Genomic DNA, 25,168 nt, shown 5'->3' on the forward strand with positions numbered 1-25,168 from the left:
GATTAAATATTCACAATTCATCTTGAAAGCCAAAGATTATTTATTTTCCAGTCTAGAGTTCATGATCTTCAGGGTGGTAAAGTTCGCTCATCAAACGGTAAATGTACGACGGAGCATTTCCACCGATGTTTGAGATGAACAGAGTGATGAGCTCTGGAGGAACGTAGTCGAATACCGGACAGTGAGCGTTGACCTTAGACAAGATCTCACCTGGAAACACAAAACAAATTCATGACATATGTTGCTCACCATCTTTAACTACTAATACATAAAAGTAAAACTAGTTTGTGTAAAGCAGAATTACACCAGTGTCCATGTAGATGTTCCTTCATCAGAACAGATTTGGTTTCTTTGTAGTGAATGGGTGCCGTCAGAATGAGCTGATAAAAACATCACAATAACCCAGAAGTAATCCACACCACTCCAGTCTGTCAATTAATATCTTTAAACGTTGTTTCTTGCTAAAATATGAGTCAGTTTTTCACAAGATGTTAATTGATGGACTGGAGTGGTGTAGCCTGGGCGTCCCCATGCTGCCTTCCGCGCAGCGCGATTTTATTCACGCTGGAAGGTAGCATGGAAACCATGGACCAAATTTTCACCTCAGATAGGGAACCAATCACAGAACTGGGAGGGAGCAGCAAGACGATGACGCCTTCTATGCGACTCACCGAAGCAGTTTGTTTATAACTATGGATCCAGCATGGCAGCAAGTTATCATTCGATGCAGCCGTTCACATGTCGCGCCTAAAAACGCGTGGAAAACGCTAGGCGCCTCGCTTTTTCCTTTCCAAACCGCTCTGTGGCTTGCGCATGGAAAACGCGAGCGCGTCGCAACCGCGTCGCTTCCATTATGCGCGCGCATACCGCGCGTCTACATTTGAAATAACGAACTTTAGCGCGCAAAAGACGCGACATGTGAACGGCCCCTTAGAACACTAAGTAGTTTAGAACGCAAGTTTATTTTGAAAAAAGAGCAACTTTTGGCGTTAAACCATCGCTCTGTATACGTCATCCGGTATGATTGAAACGATTGGCTATGAGCTACGCACAGGCGCATTTGATAGACATTCGTAGCGCCCAATAAACGGCTCTGGGCATTGGTAAACCACGCCTCAAATACGAGAAAATGAACATGTGGTTCCCAGACCACGAATCATGACGAAGTCATAACGTGGTCTGGCGTAAGCCAGGCTAGGAGTGGTGTGGATTTTGTAATGTTTTTATCAGCTCTCTCATTCTGACGGCACCCATTCACTGCAAATGATCCATTGGTGAGCAAGTGATGTGTTTCTCCAAATCTCTTCTGATTAGGGGTGGGGGATATGGCAAAAATATCACCTTTTTTTTTTTTTTTTTTTTAGAAATATCACTATTTTATCACAATTCTTTGTCATGTTGGTTTTACTATTTTGCAAGTTGTCTGAGCAGTTTCCCTATTTTAAAACCAAAGCCTTACAAGGTAACAAAATATAAAATAAAAAGAATGGCAGATGTTTAGGCTAAACTGGGTGAAGATAAAATTGTCATTTTTTAAATCTTTGTTATGAAAAAAATAAAGAGACTACATGTTACAAATACACATAATATACAAATAAAACAAATTTTCAGGTACAGTAGGAGTATTTAATAGAGGTTTAGGACACCATCTGAGTATTTTTTTTGGTGAACTGTCTCTTTAATGACAATCGGCAGCATGTTTAGTTCTGTCACTTTAATGTCTACAGGCGTGCGTCCGTTTTTCTCTCAGCGGTTTACTTTTACTTTAGACATAACCAATTGTGTTTATATGTAATCCTTGTGTGTTTTTGACAGTATTAGCAAACCAGATGCGAAAAATAGCTTAGTCCAATAATCAGACGCTGTTTGACAGGCTTTTAGCGCGCGCGCGCTTCAGGTGTACGCGCTTATGAACCGCGTGCCAGAACAGCGCGCGGACGAAATAACGTTATTTACTGGCAAGGCTTTAAATCACATGGAAATAATGTACTTTTGTGATTGCGAATACGAATTAAGTACAGTGTACAGTATATTAGGACTGAGGCAAGCTGTAGCACTATACTACGATATTTTTTCAAAAGCAGATCGTAGAAACATTTTTATAGTTCACGAAGAAAAATAGTCATATCGCACACCCTACTTCTGATGAGAAAGAAAAGAAAATCTCAAACAACTCTTAACTTAAACCTTTAATTGTGCAAGTTTAAAGTTGTAAATCATAAAAAGGAGTAAAATGTTGCTGTGTGACGTTACCTTCAGTAAAGGGAAGCACTTCGTGTGGAGAAACAAATTTATGAAACGTATCCTCTTCGTTAGGAAACTACAACGACAAAGATGCAAGGTAAACATCAAATACAACATCTTTAAAGAAGTAGTTCACTTCTAGAACAAAAATTTACAGGTAATTTACTCACCCCCTTGTCATCCAAGATGTTCATGTCTTTCTTTCTTCAGTCGTAAAGAAATTATGTTTCTTGAGGAAAACATTTCAGGAATGTTCTCCATATAGTGGACTTCGATGGTGCTCGTGAGTTTGAACTTCCAAAATGCAGTTTAAATGCAGCTTCAAAGGGGTCTAAATGATCCCTGCTGAGAAAGAAGGGTCTTATCTAGCAAACAAAATTACAGTTTATATACTTTTTAACCTCAAATGCTCGTCTTGTCTAGCTCTGCGACGTACTCCGGTCGAAAAACTCCCATCTCATTTTCTCCAAACTTAAAACCATCCTACATTGCTGTTTTACCTTTTTTTGAAAAGGGCATTTGACATTCTTTGCACATTTACTTTGTAAACACTGGGTCAGTACTTCAGCAGCGATGTAGGATGATTTTAAAGTTGGAAGAGAAAATGAGATGGGAGTTTTTCAACATACCCTAAATATATTGACCTGGATTACAGAGTACGCATGAACATCGCAGAGCTAGACAAGATGAGCATTTGAGCTCAAAAAGTATATAAATTGACATTTGAGAAAATAACCGATTATTTCACTAGATAAGACCCTTCTTCCTCGGCTGGGGTCATTTAGAGCCCTTTGAAGTGGCATTTAAACTGCATTTTGGAAGTTCAAACTCAAGGACACCGTTGAAGTCCACTATATGGACGTCAACATTCCTGAAATGTTGAACATTATTTCAAGAAACATTATTTCTTTACGACTGAAGAAAATAAGACATGAACATCTTGGATGACAAGGGGGTGAGTACATAATCTGTAAATTTATGTTCTGGAAGTGAACTTCTCCTTTAATACTGACATTAATTGTACTAAATCATGAAAGTGTGATTGTTTGAGGCGTTGGATACCTGCGGCGAGAGCTTGAACATGGGAGCGCAGACGATGAGAGGAGTCGAATGATGTTTGGCAGCTAGCGCCAGTGTGTGTATGCCGTTAACTGCCCGCAGGCCCCCGTTAGCCAGGACCGTCTGTGTGCCGACGATTACCTGAACAACACATGCAAGTGATTCAATCAGGTATTTATCGCACTCCAACCGGTCATCGTAAATTAGAGTCTGTGCATGACTAACATGAAACAAAACCAATGTTTTAAAACGGGATAATTCATCTATTCTGAATATTAAATCAGTGCATCAGGCACCAATTCGTTAGTTCACCTTGTTGACTCTTGACATTACAGCGAAAATGGCCGCGTCTGGGATGACCGTCGTCTCAATATCTTCTTTGCAAAGACTTGTGGCCATTTCATGCCCCTGATGGACAAAAAAAGTTTAAGTTTAGTCAAGTTAATTTAAAGGATTTTAAAATTTATAACACCACTAAATACACTTGCTTAAACTAAAACAAATATGAAGTTAAACTCTTAAAGCTTTCATAAAACACTTAGAATATACACTACCAGTCAAAAGTTTTTGAATAGTAAGATTTTTAATGTTTTTTTTAAGAAGTGTCTTCTGCTCACCAAGACTGTATTTATTTGATCCAAAATACAGCAAAAACTATTACAAAAAGCAAAACTATTAACATTTTTTTTTTATTATAATTTGTTTCTGTGATCAAAGCTGAGTTTTCAGCATCATTACTCCAGTTTTTTATTCAGTCTTTGATGAATAGAAAGATCTAATGATCAGCATATATCTGAAATAAAAAGCTTTTGTAACATTAAATACTATACCATTCAAAAGCTTGGAGTCAGTATAACTTTTTTTTTTTTTTGGAAAAAAAATATAGAAGGATAGAAGAATCCTTTAAATTGGCCAAAAGTGATGATAAAGACATTTATAATGTTACAAAATATTTCCATTTCAGATAAATGCTGTTCTTCTGAACTTTCTAGTCATCAAAGAAACCTGAAAAAAAATCTACTCAGCTGTTTTGTAAAAATGTAGCTTTGAAATCACAGGAATAAATTCAATTTTAAAATATATTCAAATAGAAATCAGTTATTTTAAATAGTAAAAATATTACTGTTTTTGCTGTACTTCAGATCACTGTTACTTGTTATTATTCTCTTCTTTCAAGAGCTGCTTTACTAAAAATACAATGGATACAAATATGTACTCACTTGACAGAAGGGTGCACACTCTGCAACGATGACGTGAAATTTGCGTTTCCTCGCTGCGTCTTTCAGGAAAGCTTCCACTGTCCTAGAGCGGCCGATGGTCATAATGACCTCATTGGAGTGGATGTGTTCCAGCGCCTGCATGGAGATGTTGTCTGTTGTGCCCTCTAAAAACCACAGGCATATTTAGCATTACACAAATATGTGACCCTGGACCACAAAATTAAAAAAATGTATTTATATAATTCATTTGCAGATCTGGTTTGTTAGGATAGGACAATATTTGGCTGAGATAGAACTATTTGAAAATCTAGAATCTGAGCGTGCAAAAAAATAAAAACAGGAAAATCAGAAAATGTAAATTTTGATATATTTACAACAGAAAATAAACAAAACATCTTAATAGAACACAATCTTTACTTAATATATTGATGATTTTAGACATAACATAAAAAATTATCATTTTGACTCATACAATATATTTTTTGGCTATTGCTAAATATACTTGTGCTACTCAAGACTGGTTTTGTGGTCCAGCCAGGGTCATATATAAAAATGGGATGCTAGATAAAGACATCTGTGGATTCTCACCCAGTTCTGTCAGCAGCTCATTGATGGCTTCAATGACATTGGCTTTGAGATGAGCAAAGTGCTGTCTGAAGTTGTCTTCACTGGATCCTCCAGAGGTCAAAAGCTTGTGCAGAGACTCCTGCTGATCTGTTTCTTCACTGCTTCCTCTAGACCTGAGGAGAGACGCATGATATCCAGATAGTTCTGTCATTATTTACTCAATATCATGTCCCAAAACCTGCTAATACGTGTCAGTTTTAAAACCTTAAAGTTACATTAACGTAACTGTTGGCTCTTTAGCGGTTTAAGCATAAAACTGCGCGTAACTTGCGGAGGAATACTGTTTTCGTCTTTACGCTAAAGTTGTGCTTCGGCTCCGCTATTAAGCGCGGATGAATCTGATGGCTTGAGGAGCGCGCTCCCGCGCTGTGCTCATGATTATTAGTAATAATCTCTTTATCAGTCACTAATAACATCAAACCCAACGAATAACGAAAAAAACATGGCTATCCAGACCATACGTCTTATAAGGAGGTAAGTAGCTTATATTCCGCTGTTTTGACTTGTTAAAATCAGTTGTTTGTTTTAAAACAGCGTGACAGAAGTTTGGCAACTCAGACGATAACAATATCCTTTACATTTCGTATCAGATAACGATGGAAATTATAACTTAAAAAGAGTATTTCTAGGCAAATAGACCTAAATAGTAAATTATTTAGAGATTCTGATGGCAAACTAACATTGACATTGTTTAGTAAAGCCAGATGTGAAACTATACAAACTATATACTATCGAGATGTCGATTCGTGTATTTTACGGGTAATGTCGTTTAAAAGGGAAATATTCAGGCATTCAAAGTTGTTTGGATGAAAATGGCTCCCTCTAGTGGACAACATTAGTATTACAAACCTCATCTGTCATTCAGGCTAAGACAATGCTGAAATTTGATTGGCTGGTGTGTTTGTTCCTTTCACTGAATGATATTTAAAGAAAACCAGTCATAAGGGTCTTTTTATTGAGATTTATAAATCATCTGAAAGCTGAATAAATAAGCTTTTCATTGATGCATATGGTTTGTTAGGATAGGATAATATTCCAGAAAATCTGGAATCTGAGGGTACAAAAAAAAAAAAAATCAAAATACTGAGAAAATCACCTTTACAGTTGTCCAAATGAAGTTCTTAGCAATGCATACTAATCAAAAATTACAATTTGATATATTTACGGTAGGAAATTTACAAAAAATCTTGATTGAACATTCATCCTTACTTAATATCTTAGTGTTATGTGGCATAAAAGAAGAAAAATCAATCATTTTGACCCATACAATGTATTTTTAGCTATTGCTACAAATATACCTATGCTACTTAAAACTGGTTTTGTGGTCCAGGGTCACAAATGTTAGCTTGTGTACCAAAGATGGTGAATACTAGGTTTCATCTTTATGGATTATACAGTTTTCATTTACTTGTTTAAGTTTAATATGTTAGTGGTAGAGAAGAGGGAATGAAATTATAAGGGCGAATTCGGAGTGTCTCACCTTGCATATTCTTCTCGGATGATCTTCAGCACCCTGCGGACCATGTTACCGACGGTGGTCTCAGACGGCTGTGCTGCTGTCATCCGCCTGCCCTCCTTCCGTATGATTTCCATCAGCTCACCTGAAAAAAAAAAACACCTGAAACTTCAAGATCCTAAAAACTAGAGGGTGTCAAACTGGGATCTACCCCATGAGGGCACAAGGAAGTGCTAGGGGGTCAGTATGGAACATTTGAGAAAAACAGAAAAAAAAAAATGGTAAAGATAAATAAAAGAAAAAACATTAAAATGATTATTAATTATTAAAATAATAACTATATAATAATAATTATTATAGATATATGTGCAATAAAAAATAGATAAAATAAATATTAATAAATGATGAAAATATATTAAAATAATTATTAAAATATAAACCAATAAACAAAACACCTTAAATAAATTAAAGGTAAATTAAAAAATAATAAAATATGGTATTAAATTAACATTTGGATTAAAAAATGAAAAATATATTAAAATAATAAAATTATATGAAAACAATTTATAAAACAAAATAAAAATTAAATTAAAATAAAATTAATATAAACATAAAATTGATATAAAAATAATGATTTTTTTACTTAACAAATAAACAATACATATAAAAGTACAGTACTTTAATAAGTAGGAAAAAAAGGTAATTCATGAAAAAATTATGTAACTTAATAGGAAAATAAAATACATTATTAAAATACATACATTAATACATAAATAGATTGAAATAATTAAAATAAAAACAAAGCAAAAAAATACTTAAAATAAATAAAGTGTAAATTAAAGTAAAATAATATGGTATTAAAATAAATAACATGCAGACTAAAAATGAAAGATATATCAAAAGAATACAATTACAACAATTTACAAAACTAAATAAAAAGGATATTAAAATAAAACTTATATTTAAATTAAAATTATAAACATATATTGAAATAAATATTGAAAATAGTTGATTACAACTATTAAATTTAATAAAGTTTTTTTTTTACAAATAAACATTACATATAACAATACAGTACTTTAATAAATATAAGTAACTACTGAAAAAACAGTAACTTAATAGGAACATAAAATACATTAATAAACAATGACAATAGATTCAAATAATAATAGAACAAAATAAATAAAATATAGATTAAAATAATATGGTATTAAAATAAATGTTTACATTAAAATACTTAAACAATACATACAACAGTATGTACTTTAATAAGTAGAAAAAAAACTTGGGGCAACCGATGAAAAAAAAAACTATGTAACTTAATAGGAAAATAATAGAATAACATTTATATTTTATAATCATTTTTCACAGTATAAACTCGATCTTTTATATTTGGAATATAAAATATATGAAAGACTGAAAAGCTCTGCTGTAAACACAGTCGCATGTGCCACTAAACAATCAGGCACAGGGAATGATGTAACTCTAGTCTTATATCAAGCAATACAGGACGAGCATCTGGACACTGCGCTCGGGTTCTAATTTAGAACAGCGGACAGCGCTCGGGTTCTGATCCGATCTCGAGTTCTTACTCACCGGCGTTGCCCCAGCGGGCCTGCGCGGTGATTCTGCGGAGCAAAGCGGTCGTTTCTCGGGCAGTTTCCGCGGAGCCCCGGAGGGATCCTGCCCCGCTGCCGCAGCGCTTCAGCTCGGACAGAAACGACTCGATGCGTTCAGACAGATCCGTCTCTTTATCCGCTCCTGGCATTTTCACTGGTGTCTCAGTAAAGCGTTGATCCTAAACAAATTTCTCCTGACAGCTTGACCACTCACGGAACCAGACAGAAACCTCCTCCGGGTCATGAATCCAGCTCTTCTTCTGTTATTTAACAGCGATGAGGGCTGTCTTGTAACAGCCCCACCAACCGTCCGTCCATATCAACACTCAACTCAAGTATTTTCTGTAATGCTGTTGAGGAGATGTAAAAACCCAAGAAGTAGCCTATTAAAATATGTTGCATAATGCACTGTATATTACTTAGCATTTTTATACACTACCAGTCAAAGATTTTTAATGTTTTTTTTATGCCTGCATTTATTTGATCCAAAATACAGCAAAAACAAAAATATTGTGAAATATTTTTACTATTTAAAATAACTACTTTTTATTTTAATATATTTTAAAATGTAATTTATTCCTGTGATCAAAGTTACATTTTCAGCATCATGTGACATGATCCTTCAGAAATTATTCTAATATGTTTTGATTTGCTGTTCAAGAAACATTTTTATTATTATCATTATCAATATTTAAAGCAGTTGAATACATTTTTTTTTTCAAGATTCTTTGATGAATAGAAAGATCCAAAGATCAGCATTTATCTGAAATAAAAAGCTTTTGTAACATTATAAACTATACCATTCAAAAGCTTGGAGTCAGTATTTATTTATTAATTTTAGGAAAGAAATTATAAAAAGTAATAAATATTTATTTATTAAGGATGCTTTGAATTGATCAAAAGTGATTTATAGACATGTATAATGTTTCAAAAGATTTCTATTTCAGATAAATGCTGTTCTTCTGAACTTTCTATTCATCAAAGAAACTTGAAACAAATCTACTCAGCTGTTTTCAACATAATTAAAAATATTTTTTTGAGAAGCAAATCAGAATATTAGAATGAGTTCTCAAGGAGGTTAAAAATTCTTAAAATCAGGAATAAATAGATTTTAAAATTCAAAAAAATTCAAATAGAAAACAGTTGTTTTAAATAGGAAAATATTTAAATATTAAATATTATTAAATGCTTTACTTTGGATCAAATAAATGCATGCTTGGTGAGCAGAAGAGACTTCTTTAAAAAAAAAAAAAATAAATCTCACTGTTCAAAAGCTTTTGACTGGTAGTGTATATGCAATAGTTCTTAGGCTCACCATCAATGTATTTTTTTTTTTATTATTACAATTTAAAACAACTGATTTTTATTTGACTGTATTTTAAAATGTATTTATTCCTGTGATGTAAAGCTGAATTTTCAGCATCATTACTCCAGTCTTCAGTGTCACGTTCATTCAGAAATCATTTTAATTGTTTTTACTTAAAAAAAAACATATTCATCCTTATATTAATTAAAATAACTTGCTGCATGTAAATTTAATCATTTCCACTTAGAAGCCTTTTAAAATATTATACAAAGTTAAAATATTTAGGATTTTCAGATTCTCTCAGATGATAATGACTAAATTAGTTAATAACTCACAAACACTCAAAATACTTTACTAACAATTTTTATTGAATGACAAGCCAATTATATTTCAGAAATCCACTTTCACCAAAATTAATCAATCAAAAACATTGCTGTTGAAAACGATCGAACACTGGAGCAAAAAAAAAAATTAAACCACTGGCAGCAAATAATAATAATCTGATCCAAACCTTCCACCCTGGACATGTGTAACCACTATTCCATAAAAGCATTTGTAAAGAAGAGAAAGTGAAAAATCAAAGTCTAGTTTGATCCGTCAAACACGGGTAGATCGTATAACAAATCAAACCACTAAAGACAGAGCAGCGATGGCATTTATGCACCTTTAACCTCAGGCCCACTGCTGGAGTTCTGTTGGATTGAACATTTATTCAGTCTGCGGAGAAACTACCAACTAACAATCAACAAATAAAGACTTTAATCACAGATGAACACTTTCCCTTAGTAAGCGAACTAAAAAGAGATGCTGCCCCACAAAATAAAACAGCTTAAAAATTAGTACATTTCTCAAAGTCAGAATGATATATGACAGCGCTGATGTGCGATCGCTCTCTCTTCACTTGCAGTGAGTGGGACTTCATTTTGATAAAATGGCTTTGCATTACCAAACATAAGTCTTTATAGAAATAATACAGACAGCTAAACACATCAGTCGTGAGAAACAATCATTCTATCCTTCCAAATAATATGCGGAACCGATTACAGTAATTAACACACACACTCACACACATTCAATGACCACAAAGTTTCTCTCACAGGAGCGTATCGTTTATCAGTTGTAGGGGCTTGTGCTGTCATTTAGTATAAATACAAGAAAACAAAGCAACAGAATTGAAAAACTGGGTGTTTTTTTTTTCTCCAAATGATACTGAACAAGCTTGTATCAAAAATGTACACGCACTGAAAGACAATTTGGCCGCCAAGCATCAATCGCTTCCCAGAGAATTCCCTGATGCACGTCCACTCCCGATAAACTTCAGGTCACCCGCGGCGAGCGGAATAAATCGCCGAGGCAAAGCAAAATGTCAGGGGCCGGAGGTTCTGATGTCAGGAAGAAGTTCTGGGTCCCTGATTGTTCAGGCAGATTTTTACTCAATCAGCTTCTTGGCCTTGAAGAAGCGCCGCAGGTAGAAGACCTGCCACGTGGCCAGACCGATCAGACAGCACATGGAGAAGATGCTGAAGTACAGCACACGCGTGTTGGTGGACTCTGCAAAACACAACACAACGTCAGAGCTTGTGTTGATTCTTTTATCAGCTTAGAGCTGGAATTAAACTTCAGTGGGAGGTTTTTGTAGGTTCTTACCATTGGTATCTCTCATCTCCTCCTCTCTCTTCTTCATATAGGCAAAGTCATTGACAATAGACTCAGAAAGATCCTCCAGCCGACGGAGCTCCACCTCCAGGGGCTTTAGTTTCTCCACCTTGGCAATCTGAGCAAATGAAGAATAATAACTTTAGACTGATTAACCAATCAAACTAGCCTTTGCAAATCTGCCTGTAATAGTAGGTGTAGATCAAGGGTGCCCAACCCTGTTCCTGGAGATCTACCTACCTGCAGACTTTAGCTCCAGCCCTGCTCCAACACAGCTGTCTGTAATTATCAAGTGCTACCTAAGAGATTAATTAGCTGGTTCAGGTGTGTTTGATTAGAGTTGAAGCTACACTTTGTAGGACGGTAGATCTCCAGGAACAGGGTTGGGCACCCCTGGTGTAGATAATCTCCAAATGCAATGGAAAGTACTGTTCTATGAGTCAGTATGGTTTGTTTTTTTAAAGAAAGTACTACTTTTATTGAGCAAGGATGCATTAAATTGAGCAAAAGTGAGTGTTAAGACATTTAGAATATAAAATATTTCTAATATATATATTAGTTTTTTTTTTTACTTAATAGTCAAAGAAACCTATAAAAATATATTATGTTCTATAAAATCTTAACTCTTTCCAACATTGATAAGAATAAGAAATGTTTCTTGATCAGGATTAGTAATAGTGAACCCATGATTCATTTTCTTAAGGGATTTGTATTTGTGTATACATTCTTTTTTTCTTTGTTTTGTTTTTTTTATACTTGTACTGCCTTAATGGTTTGATGTTTTCTACTGTTTAGGGAAAAAAATCTGAAAAAAGGATTCGCAAAATCACTCTGAAATCCTGATCTGAAACAAATGATTCGCCATAAGCGCTCCAAAGTCTCGAACTGAATCAAATGATTTGTGAACCATCATTTCATATCAGGACTCAGAGATCATTTGATTTAGATCGGAACGGGTTTGTGAATCATTTCGCAAATTGGATTTGAATCATTCAATTCGGAAAATATTCATGATACGCGCTCCGAAGTTGAATGATTCGTGAACCATTATTTCGGTTCAGGACTCTCAGAGTGGATCATGAATCATTTGATTTAGATCAGAACTTCATACCGTGTATCGAGTATCATTTGATTTGAATCACTCAATTTGCGAAATTATTCACGAACCTGTTCGCATCTAAATCAGATGATTCAAGATCCACGCCCCGAAGTTTCAATTTGAATAATGATTTGCGAACCATCATTTCAGATCAGGACTTGAAGCGCAGATCGCAAATCATTTGATTTAGATCAGAACTTCAAATCGTGTATCATGAACCATTTGATTCGACTCATTCAATTCGTGAAATGATTCACGAACCAGTTACAATCTAAATCAAATTATTTGCGATACACACTCTGAAATCCTGATCTGAATCAAATTATTCCGATCCATGGCTTGCGATCGATGGTTTGAAGTCCCGATCTAAGACAAATGATTCATGAATCCTGTCCGAAGTCCCAATCTAAATCAAATGATTTGTGATACACAATTACATTGAAGCACTTTATTAAAGTGAATCATTTTGCGCCACAATGGTTTAACTGATTCAGAGTTTCAAAAAGCTTAATTTCACACATCACAATGTGCTGTTTAAAATTAACTAATTTAAAAATTAATGGCTATTTTAATTTGATCTGTTTTTTTGCAAGTGAATCACTTGAAATTTGAATCAGAGCAGTTCCAGCATAAATGACTCAAATGATTCAGTTCGTATGATCCTTTTTTCATGTCTTCATCCATGTTTACACAACATTTTCAGTACTACTGCTGGCTTAGCTCACTAGTTTTATGACATTAATAAGCGAAAAGAATATGATGTTTATGATGTGTCATTGAAAAAATGTAACACTTATTTCATAAAAAAAATCGTCTTGTAATAATTTAAGCAAATTTCAAGTACCTCTTCAGGAATATTGCTATTTTCAAAGGTTTTCCGGTCCTTAAATTTTAAAAAGCACCTTGTACAAACCCTGGATCATGTGATACTAAAGATTGGAATTATGATTATGAAAATTCAGCTTTGCATTACAGGAATAATTTACATTTTGATCAAATAAATGCATCCTTGGTGAGTATAAGAGACTTCTTTAAAATAAAAATACTGACCCTTAACTTTTGAGAAACTGAGAGAAACTATTAAGCATGAGAAAACAATGCAAACAAACCTCTTCGTAATTTTTGGCCTCAACACCGTGCTTCATGTCCAAGTTGACCTGTTGGTCAGGGACTCTTCCAATTCCTAAACCGAAGAGAAATGTCAAAATAAAATGAATTTTAAATATATATGTGTATTGAAGCTGATTCAGTATCATATTTGTATTTATCTACCATCATAGTATCATTTTAAGCTGAACATATGTCAGCCAATGTGCTATGTTTTGGTCAAAAAGTCTGCAGATGTGTCAAAACACTCACCCATAGGTGACTTGCTCTCGAAGCACACCTCAAACATATCATAGTCCTCTGTGGTGAAGGCAAATTTGCCTTTGGTTGCATCTTCTTTCACATAAAGAATGTGTCCGGAGGAGTCTGTGATCTAACATGGTCACAATATTGGATATTCGGTAAAAAGCCAAGCAGATAAACATGTGAAACAGCACGTGTTTATTAAAATGAAAGCCATATTTTATATAACACTGATCAGTAATGTTTATTATATCTCAATCCATATACATTTTCTCTGTATGCAAGTGTTGAAGTAAGACTGACGTGTTACAACTAGACTGAATGAGATATGAGGGAAATACACGAACTACATGCACATTTATCCTTCACACGCTTTATCCTTCTGAATAAAGACGTAACTTCCTTTACATGATTATATGATTAATTTTACCAGCTGAATGTTATAAAAACGAACTAAATTGAATCATTAAATCACCGTCCAACCAGGAAGCGCCATGTAGCACTAACATAAGGCCTAGCGTTAAAACTCACAGAACCGCTACAATCACCACGAATTAACTAAAAACTTCAATAAAACGTAATGTAATAGCTGTTTACAACTGTGTCGGCTGTTTGTGCGAATATTTAAATCGTTAATCCGGTGGATGTGTGGCGTGACGTCACCTTCAGGTTGGTTTTCGTGTTGGGCTGCTCGCTGATCTCGTATTCTCCGGTAACGAGCACGTCTTTATGGATCTCCTCTCGTAGACACTTTCTGCTGCGCACCGGCAGGTAGAATGAGATTGACACGACGGACTGAACCACAAACAACAGTGAGAGCGAGAGCGAAAGCACACGGAACCGCGCCATGACGAGCTGATCGCTCCACTACTGCAGGCCCGGGTCGAGCTGCGCACTGCGCCTGCGCTCTGAATCCGCGCATGCGTACTGTCTCTGCGATTCTCTGTGAGTGTAGAGCGCCCGCTTGTGGAGACGCAGGGAGTAACCCAGACCTCCATAAACACGTTGCACATGTACAAAAATGTTTGAATCTTTTACTTTTGAGACATTAACTGTATATTTTTGTTGGGTGCCAGCACATATCGGGATAATAGGGAATGAAACAGCTGATAAATTAGCAAAAGAGGCATTAAAGAAAAACGTGGTGTAAGTTAAAGTACCTTTGGATAGAAGTGAAATAAAATCAGTGATTAATAGGAAATTAATACAAAGATGGGAAAATAGCAGAACAGGTAGGAGGTTTTATAGTATTGAGAAATCAGTAGGGGAAAAAAGTACAGTTTTTTGGAAGAAGTAATGATATCTAGATTATGAATGGGACATACAGGATTAAACTCAACATTAGCATTAATGGGGAAGCATGAAAGTGGGATGTGTAACAAATGTGGTATTTTAGAAACAGTTGAGCATGTGCTTTTTAATTGTGGTAAATATGATGGTCAACGTGTCTTTTTAATAGTTTTAAAAATAGGCCAGTGAGCGTTGTGGATCTACTTTAAGTGACAATCAGATATATAGGGGTTATAGAGAGAGAGAGAGAGAGAGAGAGAGAGAGAGAGAGAGAGAGAGAGAGAGGTTACAGGTCTATGTTACAGGATATAGAAATATAGGGTCTGAGGGTGAAGAAGTGTATGGTGCTTCTTTCTGCCTTAAAGGCTGAGGAGCCCAGTGTGGAAGTTGGAGGGGTTGAACATGCAGCGTCAGCTGAAGCCTGGGCTCTGATCCTTTGGGGTGGATCGCTTCAAGTTTTTGTTGTTGTTGTTGTTGTTGTTTTAAGGAAGAAAAAAAGAGACAGAAAACAAAACAATACAGATTCATCACCCAGGTAGATAAAATATTCAGTAGGTGGCGGTAATGCTCCTATGGAGTGAACGGCCACACAACTAGAAGAAGAAGACTTTTGAGACATTTTATACATTCTAAAGCAATTAATGTCCGAAATTAACCATCACTTAGGGTAAAATACCCATATTACGTGACAAAATGCAATTCAGCTTGTGGGGGCACAATGATACTCATGTGAAGTTCGTTTTTGTGTATGTTTTTAACACCTCTGGGCCCAGTTTTTCAAAAAATTGAATCTGGATCAAATTGGTCCGGATTTGGAAATCCCTTGTTTTGCTATCCAGGATTAACTGATCCATCTTACATTTATGACAGTTTTTTAAAAGGAACATTGGGTTGGATCACTGTGATCCAAATACCAAATTTCAGGATTACCAAATCCTGTTTACCAGAGCCTTAAATGGAACCAACAGTGTAGTCTACTGGCTTAGCAAAGAACAACAGGTAGGCAAAATACCAGTGGCCACAAATAGCCATTGTTTGTTTAAATTGTTTTAATTTTAATTTAAATGTCTTAACTACTTGCAAGTGCAACCCAAGGTGGCATGCAACATAATCCTTGCATGCATTGTTTTGCATAACATTGCAACTAGGCGTCATGTCCCTCTTGATGACAATTTTGATGAATCTGAGACTGATGTAGAACCAGAACAGCCACCAATGTACTTACATAATGAAGGACACACTGGACCTGCAATTAGATATGCAATTGTGAGAAATTACTTTTAACTAGGCTATTGAATGACTGAGTATATCTGTTGTGGTCATTGCCATTAATATACTGTATAGAGCTATGAGCAACAGTGACATTTATTTGACATCTGATAGCTTTGATATTATTTTGTTGTTGTTGTTTACCATATCTCATTAGATGTGACATGCTTCATATAGGCTTCAAATATATAGGAACCATTAAGTTTGTGATCATTCACTTAAAAAATAAAACTTTTTTTATTTTATTTGGTTCAAAAAATCACAACTGAATCCACCCTTCTGATGGGATCAGGATAATCCTGCTTTTTTGGATCAAATAGATCCCAATCTGAGTTCAAAGTTTCGAATAACCCAAATGGCAGGTTTGATCCAAATCAAATGTAAGATTGGATCACATGGTCTAATCTTAATTCAAAATCCCTCTTTTACTTTTGAAAAACCCATTTCCAAGATTTGATCCAATCCGTGATCCAAAATCCCACTGGATTACTTTTGAAAAACTGGGCCCTGGTCTATTTTATTCTATTCTATTCTAATTTAGGTATATATGTGGATGGATTTACAGCCTCAGCAGTTACTGTAGTGGCTTAGCTGTCAGATATGGTTTCACTGTGAGGTGAGTTTGTTGAATTAAGTGTTTTTTAATAGAAAAAAGACTCAAATCAACGTTGAAAACATGCACTGTGACACAACTGACTTTATGATATTGTGACTTGTGATTTATTAACAACTTGTTTAATAGGCAAACGCATGAATATTCAAATTTAGATTTCCTTTTCATTAATGAATTCAGTTGACTTATTCACCTTATTTTTCCTGTAAGAGTGAATAAGTCAACTTGTAAATTGAGTGTGTCTGGCTTCTGGTCTCATCCGCTTCCAGTTATTTTCCTGCTTGATGCTGAAAACTGGTGTGTCATACCATATTATTTTAATGTATATGATTATGAATGTTACTGCACTTCCTTAGTGTTTTCGTTATTTCCCTCTATATGAACCGAAGTCTAAAACACATTACCAGAAAACGGCTTGCTTCTGCATTAAAAAATAAGGTGGATATTCATAAATGGACAAAAGCTGTATGTGTATTCTGGTTAGAAAAGTGTCCTCATCAAGGTAGAAACACCCCTAGAAATATAATATCTTTATATTTTCATATTTTGTTGCACTATATTTTTGGTCTCCATGTAAGAGGTTATGCCATTGACACAATCAATCTGCTCAGGTAACTTTGGTCAACTAATTTGGTTAAGACAGACCAATTAAGTACTCAGATCTACATTTGTTTGGAGATTACTTTATTACTGAAAATTAGAGTAATAAGTCCTTGCTTTAAAGCCAATCAGGTTAAATATTCACAAACCGCTGCTGAAAAAACAGCTAAAACCAGCCTAAACTGGTTGGCTGGTCTTAACTGGTTTAATCTGGACGTAGTTGGTTTTAGCTGGTCTCCCAGCCTGGTCAAGCTGGTTTTAGCTGGTTGTTCCAGCTGGTCTCCCAGCCTGACAAGCTAAGACCAGCCTAACCAGCTAAGGAAGTGGCCAAAACCCTTCTAAAATCAGCCTGCTGACCAGCTATGATCAGCTAAGACCAGGCTAGATGACCAGCTAAAACCAGCCAACCAGCTTAGGCTGGTTTTAGCAATTTTTTTCAGCAGGGAAGTTCCGATTTGAATCAAATGATTCGCAAACCGGCTCTGAAGTCCCCATCTGAATCAGATGATTCGTGATGCGTGCTACAGAGTCCCGATCGGAATTAAATGATTCATGATACGCACTTTGAAATCGCGATCTGGATCAAATAATTTTTTTATACGCTTCGAAACAGTAAATCATTTTGCAGCGCAATGATTAATTCCCGAAGAATCAAATCAAAGAATCAAATGATTTGTGATACACTCCGAAGTCCTGATCTGAATCAAATGATTCGCAGACCCGCTCCAAAGTCCTGATATGAATCAAATGATTCATGAACCCGCTCTGAGTTTCTGATCTAAATCAAAAGATTTGCAATCCCGCTCCAAAGTTCCAATCTCAATCAAATGATTTACGAACCCACTCCGAAGTCCCAATATGAATCAAATGATTCACAAACATGCTCTAAAGTTCCGATCTAAATCAGACGATTGGCAATAACTCTGAAGTTTCTGATCTAAATCACATAATTCGCGATAAGCGCTAAGAAAGTCTCGATCTAAATCAAATGATTTGCGAACCCGCTCCGAAGTCCCGATATGAATCAAATGATTCACGTACCCGCTCTAAAGTTCCGATCTAAATCAAATTATTCGCAATAAGCGTCCCAATGTCCCAATCTAAATCAAACTATTCATGAACCCGCTCTGAAGTCCCGATCTGAATCAGATGATTTGTGATGCATGCTCCAAAGTCCCAATCGGAATCAAATGATTCACGATACGCACTTTGAAAACGCAATCTGAATCAAATGATTTGCGATACGCTTCGAAACAGTAAATCATTTTGCAGCGCAATGGTTTAACTGATTTAGAGTTTTGAAAAGCTCCGTTTTACACATACATGCTTTTTAAAACCATTACAAGCCATGTTGAAATTTGAAAATGAATGGCTCTCTTTGAACTGTTTTTTGCTAGGGAATAGCTTGAAATGATCGAAGTCCTGAGTTTGAATCAAAAGATTCAAAAAGAGTCAAATCAAAGAATCAAATTATTTGCGATCTCGCTCCAAATGTTTCACAAACCTGCTCCAAAGTTCCGATCTAAATCAGATGATTCTCAATAAGTGCTCTAAAGTTTCTGATCTAAATCATATGATTCATGTTAAGCGCTATGAAGTTCCAATCTAAATCAAATTATTTGAAATAAGAGCTCCGAAGTCTCAATCTAAATCAAATGATTCATGAACCCACTCCGTAGTCCTGATCTGAATCAAATGATTCAAGATACACATTTTGAAATCCTGATCCATTTTACACGTACATGCTTTTTAAAACCATTAAAAGCCATGTCGAAATACAAAATTTAATGGCTCTCTTTGAACTGTTTTTTTGCTAGAGAATAGCTTGTAATTATCAAAGTCATGAGTTTGAATCAATAGATTCACAAACCCGCTTAATTCCCAAAGAATCAAATCAAAGAATCAAATGATTTGCAAACCCGCTCCAAATTCCCAAACTGAATCAAATGATTCACAAACCCACTCTGAATTTCCGATCTGAATTAAAAGATTTGCGATGCCGCTCCGAAGTCCCAATATGAATCAAATGATTCACAAACCTGCTCCGAAATTCAGATCTAAATAAGATGATTCAAATTAAGCACTCTGAAGTTTCTAATCTAAATCAAATGATTCGCGATAAGTGCTCTGAAGTCCTGATCTGAATCAAATGATTCATGAATCTGCTCCAAAGTTTCAATCTAAATCAAATGATTCGCAATAAGCGCCCCGAAGTCCCAATCTAAATCAAAAGATTCATGAACCCACTCTATAGTCCCGATCTAAATCAAATGATTCAAGATTCACGCTTTTAAATCCTGATCTAAATCAAATGATTCGCAATAAGCTTCAAAAATAATTTTTCGAAAAGAGTTTCGAAAAGCTCAGTTTTACACGTCACTACGTGCTTTTTAAAACCATTACAAGCCATTTCAAAATTTGAAAATTAATGTCTCTCTTTGAATTGTTTTTTTCTAGTGAATAGCTTAAACCAGTGGTTCTTGAACCTGTCCTGGAGTACCCCCAGCCCTGCACATTTTGCATGTCTCCCTCATCTATCACATCTGATTCAACTCGTCAGCTCATTAGCGGAGACTGCAAGACCTGACGTGGGTGTGTCAGATATAGGGAGACATACACATACAAAGTGTGCAGTGCTGGGGGTACTTCATGGACAGGTTTGAAAATCACTGGCTTAAACTAAATGATCGAAGTCATGAGTTTGAGTTTGAATCAGTTTGTGTTCCTTTGCTTTTCCTGCCTTCAACACTGACAATACTTCAGTACTACTACTGGCTTAGCTCACTAGTTTTATGAGATTAACTGAAATAAGCATCAAAAATATGATGTTTGCAAATAAAATATTGATATTTCTATTCAAAAGACTGCTTTTCACAACTAAGACGTCCAACACATATATAACTTATTCAGGTGAAATAACTACTGAAAAGCTGCACCTTTAAATGCATGCAATTTTGTTCATTATGATCGAGTTTCTATCTTACTTAACTATATTTTTAAAATTTAAAATGGCAAAATTTACAGATTGTGCTGTAAATATGATCTCTTTTACTGTGTTTTCTGGCATAATCTGGCAACCATGGCTACCAGGTCTTTTTTTTTTTTTTTTTTTTTTTTTTACAGTGTAGGCTTTGTGGACTTTAGATCATGTGTGACGTCATGCAATTATATGCAGACAGCTGCTCATATTTATTACTGTATATGATCACTAGGTGAAAGGTTGCCCGGCGTAAAAAAAAAAAGTGACATCTCCCTTCTATCAGTATGTAGTAGTGACCCTATAACAGTTTTTATAAATGTGTCTAAATCTAAACAATCCACCACTCGTTTCGTGCCTTAGTTTTGGTAATTATCTGCCAGATGATGTAGAAAATGGCGGCGGTCCAACAGCGTATCTCTATCCGTGAGGGAGCAGTGCATTATGGTCTATCTTTAGCCTGGATTCTCTCTGCCTTTTTTCCCTTTTCTTCAGCTTATTTTCCTCTGCTCTCCAGCATACGTTGCCTGTCTGTTTCCTCCCCTGGGCTGCAGCATCGACGCAGGTTGGCGTCACCGTGTGCTAATTTTACTGCTGTCGATGCTGATGGTGAAGGCAGCGCACCTGCTATTTCTGTCTCTGCCTCTCTCTGGGGTCTGCCAATTGTATTAATAGACAGGGAATTATTACATACTACGTGATTCCACGTCAGGGCCACTATCTCTCTGACTGGCTGTGTCTGCTGTTAGAGATACAAAGCGGTAGTTTTGAGCATGCAGTAGTCTTTTGGAATTGCATTTTGTTCTGTCAGTATCTTTCTATTCCTCATTTTAATAGCAACTGACTGAATTTAACAGCAAATCAGCATGACAAGGGAGGAAAGGGAAGACGATCCTCACGTTCTTGAGGCTCAAAAGTCACTTATTGTTAAGTGTGCAACCGCGATAAGCATGAAACGGGAAGGAAGTGACCCAGGCGTAATGCTGTGGTTTCGTCACAGTCTCTTACGCACTTGAACAACATCATTTCCTCTGTAATATCTTATGGCAGCAATATACTGTAGATAAACCAATGCAAGCTAATCACAAGGGCTCTGGTTATTGGTTCAAATGAATCTTGACACATTTAGGGTTTATTTAGGTCCACAATTTGATCATCAAATACACACAGAATCATAGTTTAAACATTACTAGGAAAGCTTAATGCCTCATCCATTATTAAGGTGTGGTTTGAATCATATAGTTCATTCTTAGGTCAAAACATGACCATAAAAAGATTGTGAAACTTACTATAGTCTACCTGAATTTACTAGTTACTGCCGTTCAAAATTTGAGTTGGTGCGATATATTATTTTTAATGTTTTTAAAAGTCACACGAGATGGCATTTATTTTATCAAAAATAGAGCAAAATCTGTACAGTTATAATATTTGTGACCATGAACAACAAAACCAGTTATAAGTAGCACGGTTATGGGCCAAAATTATACATTTTTCTTTAATGCCAAAAATCATTTAGGTATTAGGTAAAGATCATGTTTATAAAGAAATGTTGCACATTTCCTACCGTAAATATATAACTTAATTTTTTGATTAGTAATATGCATTGCCAAGAACTTCTTTTGGACAACTTCCCAACTATGCCAAAAAATCTTTAGGATTTTAAGTAAAGATCATGTGTCATGAAGATATTTTGTACATTTCCTACCATAAATATATCAAAACTTAATTGTTGATTAGTAATATGCATTGCTAAGAATTTCTTTTGGACAACTTTAAAGGCCATTTTCTCAATATTTTTAATTTTTGCACCCTCAGATTCCAGATTTTCAAATAGTTGTATCTCGGCCAAAAACCAGACATCTACAGAACACTTATTTATTCAGCTTTGAAAGGATGTATAAATTTCAATTTTTTAAAAATGGACCCTTATGACTGGTTTTGTGCTCAAGGGTCAAATTAATATACTGGTTTTGTATTTAACTTTTTTGTATTTTGATTTATTTGTAATTTATAAATGTCTTTAGTGTCACTTTTGATCAATTAGTGCATCCTTGCCAAATAAAAATTCATTTAACAAACACAGTGAGCTCAGACGAACACAAACAAATCATTTTTGGTACATTTAATATTTATTGTTTCTAGTTTTGCAAACAATTCGCAAGTTCACATTTCGGTACAAAAATAAAAATCCCATAAATAAAACAGACTACGTTTTCACAGAAAACTTCATACTTGGACGTTAGACCATTTAATGCAATGGTTAGGCAGCACACATTGGAGTAAATAAATTCACACATTCAGAAATCAACCGTAAAGGCAAAACATATCAGTCTCTATTGCTCAGAAACACACTAATACAACAATTCAAATCTAGCACCAGTAAACTAAAGAGAAAAACTATATTATTAGTTTAACTTAACATTAACTAGATAATTAATGCAAAAATCAGTTAATCCATGCTTATCTTGCTACATTTGGCAGGCATGTATGGTTGAGATAAATATAGGAAGCAATAACGATTGCTTAATAGAGTCAGTTCCATAGCCCTGCAATACCATTTTTAATATCAAGTCGTGTGTCAGAAATTGAAATGTCTCTAGTGAAGTCTTAAAGAGTGAGGAGGGTTGGCGAATTCAAGGAGTCGGATGATTGGTCATTGCTGCTGCTGCCCCGCCGATGCACAGGCCCGCAAGTGGGGAAGACGTCGTTTTCTGGATAGGTGAACATAAAGGAAGACGTATATGTGGTGCAGGCCGGGGTGCAGGTGACGACAGGCGTGCAAAGGGGCTCCAGGTCGTTGTTAGCCGGCGTGTAGAGTGGCTCCCAGTCTTGAGCGTACAGAGAGCTAGACAGGTCCACGTCGGGCACAGAGCGAGCCGTCTCCAGCTCGGCTTTGGCCAGGAGCTCCAGAGACTCCTCCAGGGTGGGCTCCAGATCTGAGATCCTCACCGTGGTGGAGCTGAAGCTGTCGGTGCAGGCCGTGCCGGAGAATAGCGAGCTGCTGGAAGAGGTCGTAACTGGTACGCTTACTGTGGAGGCCAGTGAGGTAGTGACGCTGTGGATTTCGGGAACCGAAGAGGCGGGGATGGGGGAGACGGAGCTGGCGGATGTCTCGTTGGGGATCTTGCAGATGGGTTTGTGTGCGGCGAGGATGAACTCTAACCTCTCTTTCTCTTTAAGCAGGTTGGCAATGTCATTTTGGAGGGCAGATTTTTCATCCTCGAGTTGGTCAGTTTCCTGTTTTAGAAAAGCAGAAATAACGTTAGGTTGACAGACACTAAGCATTAACTGTTGTAATATTCTATATAAAGCATTTTCACAAAAATCTGCGAAATACTTACAGCTTGCAGCGTGTCAGTGAGCTCCCGTCTTCGGTTGCGGCATTTTGCCGCAGCCATCTTATTTCGCTCCCGACGGACTCTTTTCTTCTCCTCCTCCTCTGGAGAAATCTGTGAAAGCAATAACATGGAGTTTTTACTTTCTGAACTGTGCAAATTAATAAACACATACATCAGATGCACTAGCTGACAGATCAGATCATTATAAAACTAATTGAATGCATTGTTTACCTGCTCAACTCTAGCTCTCTTGTTGGGGTTTGGAGACTTGGTTCCACTGACCCTCATTTTAGGGTAAAGGTTTGGGTTGTAAGATTGAGCTCCGCCGTTGGAGGGCGCCACAGATGAAATCATGGGCTGAACCATCCACTGCAGGTCCGGGCATGAAGAGATCGCGGTGACGGTTGGCACGAAAGAGGCACTTGAGACACTCAGGTCTGTGAACTCCTACAATGCAAATAGAGAACCATTTAATATATGGCAGGTATTGTGTATTATTAAAAATAAAATAATGTTTTAAAAAAATACATATATTGTTATTTTGTATGTATATGTATAACATTACATTTACATTTTATATTAAGCTACTCATAATATAATTTAAACACTTAAGCTACAATAAATAAACTACAAAAAAAATAATCATTTTTCTAAAATACATTTAAATTAATAATGATAAAAAATTATAATCATCATAAATACCTGAGTCTGGTTGAGCGGGTAATACGCGACGCTATCGCCGCTCGGCGACGCCGTGCTGCACCGGGAAGACGCGTCACAGTCGGCGTTAAGGCTGGTAAACATCATCCTGTCAAAAGTCGAGAAGCTGTCCAGCGCTAATATATCCAGAAAGTTAAAAAGATTTCGTTCTGCTAGTTCCCTGTTCGTCTGCTGCTCTTCTCTTTGTCGGTATCCAAAGTTTGACTGCTGAGCTTCAGCGCTGGCCGACTATTTATTCTAGTCTACGACTGACGTCAAGGGAGGGCGGTGTTTCGAGCTGCCAGTGTTTGCTTAGAAACGTTGGAAAACACATCTTCGGGAGCGCGTTTTGCTGGATACGCGATTAATACTTAATTCATACACACTTATAAGTTTAATATATGACAAAATGTTTGCAAAAACGTTCATAGATAAATATTTAGAACGAAAACGGAGTGGAATACATGACGTTCCATAGCAGGGTATCCCACGACGTCATTTACCTTATATGGAATACATCCTGAAGGGGCGGAGTGCTGATGGGAAATACTCTGTGCAGTGTAGAGCATTATGTAAAGATACTTCGAGAAGACTGTATTGTTTTAATAAACAAATAGGCCTGATTTACAGCAGGGAAAAATTCGAATATCAGTTCTAATGTCGCAGTATTATAATGCAGTTAGTGTAATTAGGCCTACATTAATGCAAAACCATTTAATTCAAACTTCAGCTGCTATTTAATTACA

The 25,168-nt window shown here is 36.0% G+C and overlaps 4 protein-coding genes across 4 annotated transcripts in view; 1 reads left to right on the top strand and 3 right to left on the bottom strand.

Annotated features, from left to right (window-relative positions):
- Positions 1–22: 22 nt before the first annotated feature.
- On the bottom strand, positions 23–8,465 carry eif2b2 (eukaryotic translation initiation factor 2B, subunit 2 beta). Its single transcript, XM_073816755.1, has 8 exons — positions 8,203–8,465; positions 6,631–6,751; positions 5,112–5,263; positions 4,524–4,687; positions 3,616–3,711; positions 3,307–3,444; positions 2,254–2,320; positions 23–210 (listed from the first exon to the last, which is right to left on the bottom strand). Exons 1-8 carry the CDS (start codon positions 8,372–8,374, stop codon positions 53–55), a joined length of 1,068 nt encoding a protein of 355 aa, XP_073672856.1. The 5' UTR covers positions 8,375–8,465; the 3' UTR covers positions 23–52.
- A 1,413-nt stretch (positions 8,466–9,878) lies between these two features.
- Positions 9,879–14,534, bottom strand: tmed10 (transmembrane p24 trafficking protein 10). The gene is made up of 5 exons (XM_073816466.1): positions 14,300–14,534; positions 13,646–13,766; positions 13,396–13,469; positions 11,179–11,305; positions 9,879–11,082 (listed from the first exon to the last, which is right to left on the bottom strand). Exons 1-5 carry the CDS (start codon positions 14,483–14,485, stop codon positions 10,961–10,963), a joined length of 630 nt encoding a protein of 209 aa, XP_073672567.1. The 5' UTR covers positions 14,486–14,534; the 3' UTR covers positions 9,879–10,960.
- A 7,958-nt stretch (positions 14,535–22,492) lies between these two features.
- Positions 22,493–24,647, bottom strand: fosab (v-fos FBJ murine osteosarcoma viral oncogene homolog Ab). The gene is made up of 4 exons (XM_073853201.1): positions 24,426–24,647; positions 23,955–24,170; positions 23,727–23,834; positions 22,493–23,622 (listed from the first exon to the last, which is right to left on the bottom strand). Exons 1-4 carry the CDS (start codon positions 24,528–24,530, stop codon positions 22,993–22,995), a joined length of 1,059 nt encoding a protein of 352 aa, XP_073709302.1. The 5' UTR covers positions 24,531–24,647; the 3' UTR covers positions 22,493–22,992.
- Positions 24,648–24,886: 239 nt separating this feature from the next.
- Positions 24,887–25,168, top strand: part of LOC141348557 (protein c-Fos) — a 4,009-nt gene continuing 3,727 nt past the window's right edge. Inside the window, exon 1 of the mRNA XM_073852837.1 lies at positions 24,887–24,904. Within this exon, the coding sequence (XP_073708938.1) occupies positions 24,887–24,904 (18 nt within the window). The remainder of the gene's footprint in view (positions 24,905–25,168) is intronic.

This window comes from Garra rufa, chromosome 13, assembly GCF_049309525.1.
Source record: "Garra rufa chromosome 13, GarRuf1.0, whole genome shotgun sequence".
Lineage (NCBI taxonomy): Eukaryota > Metazoa > Chordata > Actinopteri > Cypriniformes > Cyprinidae > Garra > Garra rufa.

Bases quoted from the DNA above. Each gene is read 5' to 3' on its own strand.
- eif2b2 (XM_073816755.1), bottom strand. From the start codon at position 8,374: ATGCCAGGAGCGGATAAAGAGACGGATCTGTCTGAACGCATCGAGTCG. The intron at 5,264-6,630 runs GTGAGACACTCC...GTCTCTCCTCAG, and splicing joins ATCCGAGAAGAATATGCAAG to GTCTAGAGGAAGCAGTGAAG. The intron at 3,445-3,615 runs GTGAACTAACGA...TGTGTTGTTCAG, and splicing joins TAATGTCAAGAGTCAACAAG to GTAATCGTCGGCACACAGAC.
- tmed10 (XM_073816466.1), bottom strand. From the start codon at position 14,485: ATGGCGCGGTTCCGTGTGCTTTCGCTCTCGCTCTCACTGTTGTTTGTG. The intron at 13,470-13,645 runs GTGAGTGTTTTG...TCTTCGGTTTAG, and splicing joins CGAGAGCAAGTCACCTATGG to GAATTGGAAGAGTCCCTGAC. The intron at 11,306-13,395 runs GTTTGTTTGCAT...TCATTTGCTCAG, and splicing joins AGGCCAAAAATTACGAAGAG to ATTGCCAAGGTGGAGAAACT.
- fosab (XM_073853201.1), bottom strand. From the start codon at position 24,530: ATGATGTTTACCAGCCTTAACGCCGACTGTGACGCGTCTTCCCGGTGC. The intron at 24,171-24,425 runs GTATTTATGATG...TTTGCATTGTAG, and splicing joins ACCCGCTCAACCAGACTCAG to GAGTTCACAGACCTGAGTGT. The intron at 23,835-23,954 runs GTAAACAATGCA...TTGCTTTCACAG, and splicing joins AGAGAGCTAGAGTTGAGCAG to ATTTCTCCAGAGGAGGAGGA.